General features: G+C 36.9%; 1 protein-coding gene across 2 annotated transcripts in view; it reads left to right on the forward strand.

Moving 5' to 3' along the window:
• Positions 1 to 13,932, forward strand: part of VPS41 (VPS41 subunit of HOPS complex) — a 211,270-nt gene that overhangs the window by 116,789 nt on the left and 80,549 nt on the right. For both annotated transcript variants that reach the window (XM_032758281.2, XM_032758280.2), the window contains one exon: positions 469 to 534. In XM_032758281.2, the coding sequence (XP_032614172.1) occupies positions 469 to 534 (66 nt within the window). The remainder of the gene's footprint in view (positions 1 to 468; positions 535 to 13,932) is intronic.

Consider the following 13,932-nt stretch of genomic DNA (forward strand, 5'->3'; position numbering starts at 1 on the left):
TCTGGGAGGCTGCATTGCCACTTGGTGCCATCTATCATTGAGAGGCATCTTGGACAAGGAGTTAGTTGGCTTCTTTCTCTGTTTTTGTTTTGTTTTGTTTTGTTTTGTTTTCTGTAAATTGTATCCAGTTAGAAACAGTTGTGACATCTTGCTGCCTTGACCAACCTCCCTTGACTTCCCTTGCTGCCTCTATACAGGGGACATCCACTTATAGGGGTCCTCAGCCAGAAACTAGAACTGACTTATCCTACTCTTTGAGCTTTGACCTGGCTTCAGAGAAGAAATCTTTTCATGTAAGAAGAAAACTCAGATGTCATCAGTTGTTGTAAAATATGATTTGAATATATTACTTCCTACCAAGGTTTCAGGATGGTTTTTAGATCATGCTGCTTGAACTGTGTCAGGGGTTTTCATTCTGTGCATTAGCCATGATTCCTAAACCAGAGTTGTGTTCTATTTCTCTTGTAGATTATTGCTGTGCATCCACATTTCGTGAGATCCAGTTGCAAGCAGTTTGTGACCGGAGGGAAGAAGGTAAGTGCTGTGTGTCTCTACCTTGATATGTAGCCTTGACGGGTGTTGTGTGTTTACTGTGTAATTTATCCTTAATGTTTTTATGTCTGGCTATTCGTTAGGAGAAATTCGAGAAAGACAAATGTAATGAAATCTGATGATCATCATCTCTTGGGGGAGTTGTGGCTTCAGTATTTCTCACTACATTGCTTTTTTTGTTGAGACGGAATCTCGCTCTGTCACCCAGGATGGAGTGCAGTGGCATGATCTTGGCTCACTGCAGCCTCCGCCTCCCGGGTTCAAGTGGTTCTCCTGCGTCAGCCTCACAAGTAGCTGGGATTACGGACGCCTGCTATCATGCCTGAGTAGTTTTTGTATTTTTAGTAGAGATGGGGTTTCGCCATGTCTCTTCTAAAGACATGGCCTGGCTGGTCTCAAACTCTTGACCTCAGGTGATCTGCTCTCCTCGGCCTCCCAAAGCCCTGGGATTACAGGCATGAGCCACTGCACCCAGCCTCTCGCTACATTTCTTTGAAGTAGATATAGGACAAGAAAATAAGAGAGCTGTTACATCTAGAGCTTTGAAACATTGCCCCTTCCACAAAAAAGAGGCAGCATTTAAAAATAACAAAAGCACACTTAAACTACTGATTTTTTTTTTCCGATTTTTTTTTCCCATGTAGAAAATCTCTTGCGGGCCTTGATAAACTTTTAGAACGGTTATGGCTACTCTTCACTGACGTGTTCATGGCACATTTTATTATCTCAGTGCTATTTAAAAAATAAGAGATTGGGCTGGGCATAATGGTGGCTCACTCCTATGATTCCAACATTTTGGGAGGCCGAGGTGGGAGGATCACTTGAGGCTGGGAGTTTGAAACCAGCCTGGGCAACAGAGTGAGACCCTGACTATACAAAAAAATTAAGAAATTAGCTGCATGTGGTGGTATGCCTCTAGTCCTAGCTATTGAAGAGGCTGAGGTGGGAGGATCACTTGAACCTAGGAGTTTGAGGTTGCAGTGAGCTATAATTATGCCATTGCACTCCAGCCTGGGTGAAAGAGCGAGACCCTGTCTCTTAAAAAATGTAAAGAGAAATAAGAGAGAAAAACTTTCATATATTAACATTTTTCTGTTTATAGATATAGTAAATTCTCAAATTAAAGAATCTGTCTGCTTATAGAGTAAGTCAAATTAGTTTTTTTTTCTGTTTTTATTATCTAGAGATATTTTAAAGATTATTTTTATAATAAATGCTGTCACCATACTGGAACTCCGAATATTATTTACTATTTGGTTTGGAGCCAGTGTAAAGGAAGTAGTCTGTAGCTATTTCTGTAGTAGTATAGAGCTATGGAATGGCTGCTTTGAGGCCCAGCTACTGAATGCTTTTAAATGTTTTATGATACTTATCTGTCATTTTCCCTTGGTTCAATAGTTAATAGAATGCTAGGGTGGGAAAACCTTCTGGTCATTACATGACTTGTTGTAATGAGTGGCAGGTTGGTAGATCCTGATTCCATTCCATGACATAAAGCCAAGATCACACCAGTTCTGATTTCTGTTAGAGAGCCCCTCCTTCCCCCATCTCACAGCCCATTGTTATCCTTAGGCTGTAGTCGCATTCACCTTATGTTAAAATGTCCAGGGGACTAATTACTGGGAATTACAGACCTAATCTCACATTCCCTAGCTTAGATCTGCAGCTGATCCACTCCTGAAAAAATAACTACCTTACTGTCTTTGTCTTTGTCAGCCTCAGGAAAGAGTAGCATTAACATTCCTCTCGTATTTCTTCACTAACCACTTTTTGGGTTAAGAAATTTTATGTATGATTGTATTAGGGTTCTCTAGAGGGATAGAATTAATAGGATAGATGTATGTGTGTGTGTGTGTGTGTGTGTGTGTGTGTGTGTGTAGTAGTTTATTAGGGAGTATTAACTCACAAGATCACAAGGTGAGGTCCCACAATAGGCAGTCTCTGCAAGCAGAGGAGCAAGGAAGCCAGTCTGAGTCCCAAGCTGAAGAACTTGGAGTCTGATGTTCAAGGGCAGGAAACATCCAGCATGGGAGAAAGATGTAGGCTGCGAGGCTAAGCCAGTCTAGTCTTTTCACGTTCTTCTGCCTGCTTTTATTCTGGCCATCCTGGCCAGATTAGCTGATTAGATTAGATTGTGCCCATGCAGATTGAGGGTGGGTCTGCCTCTCCCAGTCCACCAATTCAAATGTTAATCTCCTTTGGGCAACACCCTCAGACACACCCAGGAGCAATACTTTACATCCTTCAATCCAATCAAGTTGACACTTGTTATTAACCATCACAGTGATAATAGCATAAGTTCACATAGCTGAAATTTAAACCCAGGTGTTCTTATTTAAAACTCAGTAAGAATAAATAATTTTTCTTTTTTTTTTTTTTCTTTGAGACAGAGTCTTGCTCTGTTGCCCAAGTTGGGGTGCAGTAGCATGATCTTGGCTCACTGCAACCTTCACCTCTTGAGTTCAAGGAATTCTCCTGCCTCAGTCTCCCGAATAGCTGGGACTACAGATGCCCACCACCCTACCCAGCTAATTTTTGTATTGTTAGTAGAGATGGGGTTTTGCCATGTTGGCCAGGCTGGTCTCAAAATTCCTGACTTCAGGTGATCCGCCCACCTTGGCCTCCCAAAGTGTTGGTATTACAGGCATGAGCCACCATGCCTGGCTGAATAAAGAATTACATTTTATTTAATTCTCACTGGGAATGGTCACTGCTTTTTGTTTTAAATGACTTAAAACAACATTTATTATCTCATACTTAGAAAATTCAAGAGTGGCTTAGCTGTTAGGCCCTGGCTGAAGGTTGCTCATGAGGGTACAATTGGGATATTGGTTGAAGCTGCCAATATCTGAAGGCTTGTCATCTGAAGGCTTGCCCGGGGCTGGAAGGTCAGGTTCTAAGATGTCTGCTGCCTTCTTATAATCTGCTATACACTTAGAATATTGATAAATCACTTTGGTTTAAGTATTTCCCTAGCATGTAATGGATGCAGTTTTAATTTTCAGTTTCCAATTTCAAGAGTTAGAGATTTTACAGTTGTCCCCTATTTCTTGAAGGTATTAGAATAAAAGAACATACCAGAGATAATATGAGTGTTGATGTCCACGTGGTAGGACTGAAGATCTGGAGGAGTTTGTGGTTTTTTTTTTTTTTTTGAGACAGAGTTTTGCTCTGTCGCCCAGGCTAGAGTGCAGTAGCGCGATCTCAGCTCACTGCAAGCTCCGCCTCCCGGGTTCATGCCATTCTCCTCCCTCAGCCTCCTGAGTAGCTGGGACTACAGGTGCCTGCCACCACGCCTGGCTAATTTTTTGTATTTTTTGTAGAGACGGGGTTTCACTGTGTTAGCCAGGATGGTCTTGATCTCCTGACCTCGTGATCCACCCACTCGGCCTTCCAAAGTGCTGGGATTACAGGTGTGAGCCACCACGCCCGGCCTGTGTTCTTTAATAATCAGTGTATTCATGAAGTTTAATAATTGCTTTTCTGCTGCAAGGGATACCTGTAGTCTCATCAAGTTTGCCACATTAATTCTGCTGCATGAATGTCTTGTCTCCCTGTAGGATGTCTGAGTTAACTGTGTCAGTAACATATTCTTCATCCTTTTACTTAGCATTTGATGTCATTTGCAGACATACATAGAAAGGACAGTGTGCATGCAGCAGTCTGGGTCAGAGTCCATTGAGTAGATCCATGAGCAGTGCAGGAACAACAGAGTAATCTAGCATCTAATTGTTGGTAAGGTAACATGGGAAGAGCTTGGAATTTATAGAAAGTTGGACATTGTGATAAACAATAAGATAAGTAGAATTCAAAAAATGCTGAACAGGCAGAATATCAGGGGTTTGGTTTGTCTCTTTGGTTGCCACTGACTACTTGACAAGCTGTTCTATGTTCAGTCTTCTATGAGAGAGTAATTTTTTTTTTCCTATTCAGTTCTCCAAAAATGCATCTGTTGACATCTCATTCCAAGCACACAGAAAAACAAATGTTTATATGTATATAAAATGACAGTAAAATAAAAACAGTTAAGGTCATCTGGTGAAAAATTGAATTAAAAATGATTTTATTATTAACTTAGACATTCGGGACTAAAATAATTTAAAAGAAAAAACATACACTGAAGAGCTTAGTATATTGTATGTAAGGCTTAGTATATGGGGCATGAGAAAAGCACATGTATGATATTTTAAAGTGAGGAATCCCGTGATTACCCATGTCATTGTAAGTAATTGGTATTAAGTCATCTGTTTTTTTAGATGTTTTAAAATAGCTTTATTGATACATAATTTGCATACCATGAGGTTCACCAGATGATAGTATGCTGTTTAGTGGTTTTTAATATATTTACAGTGCTGTGCAACCATCAACATAATCTAATTTTAGAACACTTCCATCACCCCAAAAAGAAACCTCGTACCTATTAGCAGTCACTCCCCATCTTCCTTCCTCCCCTCCTCTCATCCCTAGGCAACCACTAATCTATTTTCTTTCTCTATAAGTTTTCCTATTCTGGATATTTCATATAAATGGAATCATATAATATATGGCCTTTCTGTCTAGCTTCTTTCCTTATTTTTCTAGGTACATCAATGTTGTGGCATGTATCCGTATTTCATTCCTTTTTATGTCCAAATAATATTTCATTGTATTGATCTATCATGTTTTATTCATCCGTTTATCGCTTGATTGACATTTGGATTGTTTCTACTTTTTGGCTATTATGAATAATGCTGCTATGAACATTTTTGTACAGCTTTTTGTGGCTGTGTGTTTTCATTTCTCTTGAGTATGGAATTGTTGAATCATATGGTAACTCTATGTTGGACATTTTGAAGAATTGCCAAACCGTTTCCCAAAGTGATTGTTCCATTTTACATTCTCATCAGAAATATATGAGGGTTTTAATTGTCTACATTCTCACCAATATTCATTTTATTTTCTCTTTTTGATTATAATCACTCTGGTATGTGTTAAGTGATAGCTCATTGTGGTTTTGACTTTCATCTAATGACTGATGATGTTGACCATCTTTTCCTGTGCTTATTGGCCATTTGCATATCTTCTTTGGAGAAATGTTTATTCAGATTCTTCGCCTATTTTTTAATTGGGTTTTTTTTTTTATTATAGAGTTGTAAACTTTAAAAATAAATTCTGGGTAGATATTCCTTATCGGATACATGATTCGCAAATATTTTTTCCCAGCCTATGAGTTGTCTTTTCACGTTATAGATGGTATCCTTTGAGGCACAGAAGTTTGTAACTTCAATAAAGTCACATTTATCTTAAATTTTTTTGATACTTGTGCTATTGGTGTTGTATCTAAGAGATCACTGCCTGTTGCCTCTTCCAAGGTCATGAAGATTAATGCTTGCTTCTTTTAAGACTTTTGTATTTTTTACTCTTAAATTAGGTGTACAATATATTTTGAGTTCATTGTTGTGTATGATGTAAGACAGGAGTCCAAATTTATTCTTTTGCATATGAATATCCAGTTGACCCAGCATCATTGTTGCAAAGACTGTTCCTTTCCCATTGTGTTGGGCCCTTTGTGGAAAATTGGTTAACCATAAATGTTAGGGTTTATTTCTGGACTCTGAATTCTACCAATCTATATAGCTATCTTTATGCCAGTACTCCTTTTAGGTTTCAGAGCCACTAATTTTTCTGTAATTAGTTATGGGATGGCAGATGAAATACAGATGCTCCTCAATTTACAGTTGAGGTTGTCCCGATAAACCTATTGTAAGTTGAAAATACTGTTAAGTCAAAAATGCATTTAATATACCTAACCTACTGAACATCACATCTTAGCCTGGCCTACCTTAATTGTAGTCAGAACACTACAGTTAGGCAAAATCATTTAACACAAAGCCTATTTTATAATAAAGTATTGAATATATAATGTAATTTATTGAAGACTGAAAGTGAAAAATTGAATCATTGTATGGGTACCATCATAAAGTTGAAAAAATTGTTAAGTCAAATAATCATAAGTCAAAGACTATCTACTCTTAAAACTTTGGTTTGGGGTTCTTTCCCTTTAAAAAGCCATTATATATTATCATTCTTTAAGGAAAACCTGTTTTTATTCCGAGTACAATCAAAGCACCCTAGGGTAATACAAGCAAAGTATTTCCACTACTAAAGAAGATATATATATATATATATATATATGTGTGTGTATATATATATATATATATGAGATATACCTGTTTATCTGTATATATGGAGGGGTGTGTCTGTGTGTGTATGACAAAACAAGTCTTTTAAAAGTGTGATAATAGTTTGTAATTTAGAATAATTTATTTAAAAAGCCATTATAATTTATTTTACTTATGTTAAAGGCTTTAGAAACATGTAACTGTGTCCACAATTTAATGACTTGTAACATACAAACTTTGATTTATTTGGATCCATTAAATTTTATCATGTAAATATGTATTTAGTAAGTACTAAAAGGTACCATTTACTTGATAAACTATAATGATCTGTTTGCATATGGTTAAATGGAGATTTTCAAAATGTGTATCAGCTTGGTGTGGTTTGCAGAAATCTCCAGAGAATTTCCTTTTTCTACATGTTGTGTGGTATGTACTTGTAAAGATTATTTATGCTACATGTTTTTTACATTAGTGTGTTTTGTTTGTTTTGAAATAGATTTATTTAGTTGAGGTATTTTAGGATGTATTTTTCTAATTTTATTAAGAAATAGATCTTTGATGTTAAAAACTAAAGGCATTTAGAAGGTTACATTAAGAAAGAAGGACTATTGTGAAATGATCACTTTCATTCTGAAAGTGTTTGCAAATTTTTAGGAGCTGCTCTTTTTGTAACTGAGTTATAGAGGTTTTTATCTTTGAAAAATGAGATAACTACATTGGCTCAGTAGCTACTTCAATCCTTTCAGCTGCAATTTTAAACTAGCAGCATAAACTAGGCAGAACAATTTTGAAAAGCCCAACATTTAGCAAATGGTTATAACGTTGCAATAATCATATGTTATAGATATCAAGATCCCTCCTCTGTTGAGAACAGGTGGCAGATCACATAGGAGGAAAAGAGAATAAAGACATACATCAGATAACTGAGAGGTTACGACTTTCCACCTTTAAGAAATAATTTAATCTTCAAAAAATTGGAGCAAAGACTAGCCAAATGAAGGTGTAATGTGGAATAAAGACGTTCTTAACCCTTAAGAACACTGATCTCTAGACTGACAGCCAAATAAATCATTGGAATTTTATGCCACCTTCTACAAACAATGAGTTAAAGTGGCACAGAGACTAGAGGAACTAAGTAGAAAAGTAGAGGACCACTATGAGATATTCATGAAGTCATAAGAAAATTTGAGAGAGATGTCTATTAATATTTAATAGTTGTTTAATCTTATTACAATTTTTGATTCCTATAAAAATTTTTAAAGTAATCAGAACATACTTTTCAAAATAGTACTGCAGAACATAGCAATGTAGCAGAAGAAAACGTGAAACTGTAGTTTGACAGCTATTTCCTTTTTAAAGTTCTGGCTTCTTAGGTGTTTAGAGATAGCTCTTTATCCACCAGGGACTAGGACTAGGAGGCTGTAGTTCTGTCTGGCATAAACTTTTATTTTAGGTTTTCAAGGTATCTTCTTAGTAGTTGAATGCCATAGCTGGATTTATGGACTCCAGTGCTTGACACATGAGCATAAAAAGCTTATTCCATATTCTGTTTTGTTTCCATCTTGGAAAAAAAAAAGAAAGAAAAGAGGAAGCACATCTCTTAAAAGTGCCATTGGAGAGAGCTTTCAAACACGTGAACCAATGAATTTTTTTTGTAAGTGTAACCTTCTTGTGTAGCAAGAATTTTAATACAGGAGCATGGCAAATGAAGTTTCTATTTTAGAAATAAGTCTGCCAAGTGAATCTTGTCTGGATTTTTTTTTTTAATTGTCCAGCTTTCCCTGTCAGCAGGTAAACTTTAGCCTCATAGAACCTTTACCTTTGAACACTGAAATACACTTTATAATAACTGGTTCTACTACTTTGACAAATCATTAAATTGTCATGATGCCGTTTGCAGTGGAGTTCGTTTTTAGAAATCAGACAGTCAGCTGTTTGGCATTATGGTGGGATAGAATGAGGGGACCTGGCTGCAGGGACAAGTTGCTTTGTAAGCTAGAAAATGTCAGTCAGCCAACAAGGAAAGGACTGGACTGAATGAAATGAGGAAAATTTGAAATGGCAAATTTTACCTGAAGGACAGAGATGGTAGCGTCAACCAGCTTCTGTAAGCTTCCAGCAGTAGTCTGCAAATAATAAATTGGATTTTGAATCCTTTTTGAAGGAGGATTCAATACAGGAAGCTTTTTATAAAACTAAATATTTAAAAAATTATTATTAAGATTATTTTTAAATTTTATTTCTTTTGCCTTTGTTATCAACATTATTTTTATTTTTTTCTAGCTTTATTGAGGTATAATTGACAAATTAAAATTTTATATTTATATATATATATATTTTGTATTTTTAGTAGAGACAGGGTTTCGCTATGTTGGCCAGGCTGGTCTCAAACTCCTGACCTCGTGATCCGCCTGCCTCGGCCTCCCAAAGTGCTAGGATTACAGGCGTCAGCCACCGCGCCCAGCCAAATTATACATATTTAAGTTATACAATGATAATTTGATATATACCAAATGTATTTAGTATGTATTGTGAAGTGATTGCCACGTTCAAGCTAATTAACATTATCAGTTGCCTCACGTAGTTACCTTTTTCTGGGTATGAGAATACTTAAAATCCATTAGTAAATTTTAAGTATTTAATATAGCATTATTAAATATAGTAACCGTAGTGTACATTAGATCCCCGAATTTATTCATCTTAGAACTGAAAGTCTGTGCCGTTTTGGCCAGCATCTCCCCATAGCTTCCAGTCCTCTGGCTACAAATCTTTTTAGAATCTAGATGATCCAGTGAGCCTTTTCTTACCACTGCCATCCCTAAACATGAAGTGTAGGAGTGCTTCCTCATGTGTTTGTTCATCTTTGGGTCAGATTGGAGCTGGGGTTTTGGTGGCTAGAAGGGTTTTGACATTAGCAGTTCCTCTGTCTCCTGTCCAGTGTTTGGATCTCTAGGATAATATTTCTGCAAGTTTTCAGATGCTTGATTGTAGCCTTCTACCTGAAACTTCTTCCCACATTACTTACCATTGTAGTTTTCAGGTGAATCGTCTGAACATTTTTAAGAATTAAAATTAAGACTTCCTAGTTAATTCACAGTTACACCACAGGCAGCCACGAATCTAATGGTTGCGCGTTGAGGCATTGTAAATACATACCTTTATTTCTTCTAGGTACTGTGTTGTAAGTTGTGGTTCCATTCCTAGAAATTTATTTTGTGCTGTCATCAATGTACCAAAATTGATTAAAAACTATTGGTTAGTAGGAAGTAAAACACAAATGTAACCTTCACAAGCATTTTTTAGATATGAAAAACCAAGCAATAAAATAGCTCTATTGTTAAAGTATTTTTTGGTGAGTTTTCCTATGTATGCTAAGCTATCTGAGGCTAAAAATAGAAATATAATGCTTAAATAGAAATCATTTTCAGTCTGAAAAACAGGTGTTCTTCATTGCTGATTGCTTTTTTGATATCAATATGTAGGACTCCCAGAGTATTTGAATGGTATCTACAGTGGTCGGGGTGGGAGAGTTGGGTCCATAGCAACTTCATTTTCCTTTATGATTCCCATTGTCTCATATCCATCAAATGCCTGTTAAAAATATACTTTTTTCTTTAATCAGTTCAGCTAACTTTTTCATATAATATTTCCATACTGATTGTAGCTTTCCCCTGAACTCTGATGTTAAAACTACCATCTCTCTTCCTTATAACCATCTTTTGCTCCTTGCTGATAATATCTTCTTTTGCATATGGAGAGTCCTGTGCTTATTCTTAAGTATTTTGAGCAGTGACCACAAGTGTCATTGCCAGTTCAGAGATGTTCATTAGATTTTCTTGTGGGATTTAACCTCAGCTGATCCATTAACACTGAGAGGTTCTCTTTCTCTCTTTTGCTTTAAGATAAGGCTGTATAAAGCAAGGGGTCACAATTGCAGTCATTGTTAGTTGGTGTCATGGTACATCATTTCACAGGAGTATTTGGTTTGAATCTGCTTCCTGAATACAACTTTGTGTCATGCTTCATGTTAGGTGCTGTGTGTACACGGGATCTTGATTTCAGAAATGGTGGCAGGCTTCCAAAAGCATATAGGTAGGATGGTGTAGGTAGAATATAGTTAATAAGACCATTAGTCAGAATAGTGACTTGATAGGAAAATGAGTGTATTTGTATATTCGCATACAACACTATGGGGTAAATTTACAGTCCTTTATTTGTCTTTAAGCCTTTTGGATCCCCCTCAACCTGTACGTTTGTTTGTTTTCCTTTTAATTTTCTAACTTAATTTCAGCCAATTTTCTTGATGTTTGTAACAGTGAAAATTGGTACAAGCTAACTGTCTAACAATAGTGAATTAGCTGTGTCAGTGCCCTGCGGCCAAAGATCACCAGGAGCACGCCATATGGTTTTAGGAAGATGTTAGAAGAATTGTAGGATTTAGGCTGGTGTGAGGTGATTTCGGGGAGGTTTAAGGCATCAGGGCTTTGCTCTAGATTGGATGCTGTCATGAAGCATGAATAATTCTACAGCTGGGCATTTTAATAAATCTTATCTAGAAGGAGAAAAGGCTAAGCCAAAGCCAGAGTCATAACTGGTAAAGAAGCAGCAGTCTGTCATTTTAGCCAAAATGGGAGGTGTTTGGTCATTGCCACGACTTGGAAAATGTTCATGTCTTGTTTGCATTCAGACATGATTATGGAGTGGTCTTGCTTCTGTCCTGGTCCTTCATGGTCGTGGAGTGGCCTTGGCTGATGTTGGTTTTCTGTGAAATTGTATATATTCATCAAGAGAACATCAGGGCCCTGCTGTGGGTGCCAGGCTAGCTTCTGGTTGTCAGCTTTTCTCTTTCTCAGTTGGAATAAATAAAATTCTCAACATTTGATAGATTGCTTCTGTTGAGGTACTTTTCTAAAATATATGTATGGTCTGATTATCCTTTTCTGTAGAAATAAAATTATGTATGTAGATGTATTCATGGAAGGCTGTACACCAATATTAACAGTATTTGTGTCTGGGCAGGATTATGAATGTTCCTTCTGACTTTCATTGGCTTTTATTTACTTTTTTGTAGTAAGCATGCATTATTTTTATAATAATAAAAAGTAAAGGAATGTATAGAGTAATCTCAATTATTTTAGATCTTGTTTTAACTTATCATTGCACATCATATGAAATTCCCTACATTGTGGACGTCTATTCTTAGTTCAGTGTTATTGAATAGTTGCATAATACTCTATCTTATGGATCTATTTGATTTTCTTAACCATTCTTCTGTCTTTGGACCTTTAGGTTATATCCAATGTTTGGCTGTCATAAATCATGATGTGGTGAAGCTTGAAATCTTTGGCCTTTCATCTATTCCTCTGAATGTTTTCCTACCATTGATTCTTAGGATTGGAATTACTGAATCAAAGGTTATGATTATTTTTTAGGCATTTAATATGTGTTGCTAAGTAAAATTGTATTCCAGAAAACTTACACCAGTTTACATCAGCTATGTGTGAGTACCTATTTTACCACATGCTCATTGCCAATCTGATATATAAAGATACTCCATTTTTCTATTTTATAGTATGTTTGAATTTTTAGTGATTTTGAACATTTTTACTTATTAGCTACTTCTGTAGCTTCCTTTGTGATTTGTCTGATTGTATTCCTTGCTTGGGGCAGCTTTTAATATTACCATAGAAGCCAGGACAATGAAGGCTGTCCACTTGATATTTACTGTCAGTTTGAGCACAAATTATTGCTGCTTACTAAATAGCCTGCAGCCTTTTCTCCAATTTTGGCCAAATCTGGAATAATTATTCTTGTTCCCAGGGAGGCATTATAGGAGTCTAAATGAGACTTTAGAGTAAACCCTGAAGTGTGTAGAGAAGATGAACATATGTTACCATGTAGATGTGAGTCTGCCCCAAAACCATCAGTTCTGCCACTTCCATGAAAGCTATCAGTGCTGACCAGTGTGTCCAGTTAATGCCAGTTTTTCATAGAGATGGTAAGAAAGTGGATTATAATGTTTGAAATTGGGTTCATTTGACTCATTTTCTTCTGCAGGTAGTGTCTTGATTTTTTTTTTTTTCAACTTTTGGGCTTTACTTTGTTTTTGTTTTTGTTTAGTTTTTTTTTTGTTTGTTTGTTTGTTTTGAGACAGACTCTCACTTTGTCACCAGGCTGGAGTGCAGTGGCGCGATCTCGGCTCACTGCAACCTCTGCTTCCCAGGTTCAAGTGATTCTTCTGCCTCAGACTCCCAAGTAGCTGGGACTACAGGCGTGCACCACCACGCCCAGCTAATTTTTGTATCTTTAGTGGAGACGGAGCTTCACCTTGTTGGCCAGGATGGTCTCCATCTCTTGACCTTGTGATCTGCCCGCCTCGGCCTCCTAAAGTGCTGGGATTACAGGCGTGAGCCACTGCGCCTGGCCTGTTTTACTTTGAATTGTGTGAAGGGCTTGTTCAAATACATAAACCCGTGTTTTCAGTTAACTGTCTGCATTATTGAAGACTTAGCAATTTCGCATTTCTTTTTGATATACTCACTGTGCAAGGATTTTCACCAGTCATCAATGATTGAGATTATATGTAGTTAAAGTTAGAGATATTTGTTCATTGCAGAGAACATTAATTCAAGTTTAATCACCCAGTGGATGACTTTTGTGTTATCTCTACCCTGATGCTGAGGGTGTTTGACATTGAGCCCAGCCCTGGGAAATGTATCCTCAGATAACTGCAAACTGAAAAACAGACTCAATGTGTTTGGTATGAACAGCCAGCTCTATTAAATCTGTGGGATCCATATGGAAGATGTTTTTTAAGTGGTAAAATTACTTAGAAAGTGTCCTAGTCATTTCTGAAATCGCACTTGTAATTATGTGCTTGCATTTGCAGAAATTGCAGATTAGTAGTTTAAATAGGGGACTACCTCACATGCTGGCTTGATTGCCAAGCCCACATAGGTGTGTAGGTAGATACCGCATAGATGGGTAGGTAGATCTTTATCTGGCTGTCATCTCTAGTTTTTTAATGCAAAGAAAGCTGCTCCTAAATGGCACCTCCGGTGTTTAACTTATTTTGTTCTCGTGGAACCTTTGCTTGGATTTCTTGGTTGATGAATTGACCATTACCTTATGTTGATACAGTGTTTTTTAAATTTCAAAGCATTGGTCTGTCTATATAGGTTTCACAGAATTAACTGCAAGGGCCTGTCCAAAGTCTGTG

The sequence above is a fragment of the Hylobates moloch genome, unplaced genomic scaffold (assembly GCF_009828535.3).
Source record: "Hylobates moloch isolate HMO894 unplaced genomic scaffold, HMol_V3 SCAFFOLD_1, whole genome shotgun sequence".
NCBI classification, from domain to species: Eukaryota; Metazoa; Chordata; class Mammalia; order Primates; family Hylobatidae; genus Hylobates; species Hylobates moloch.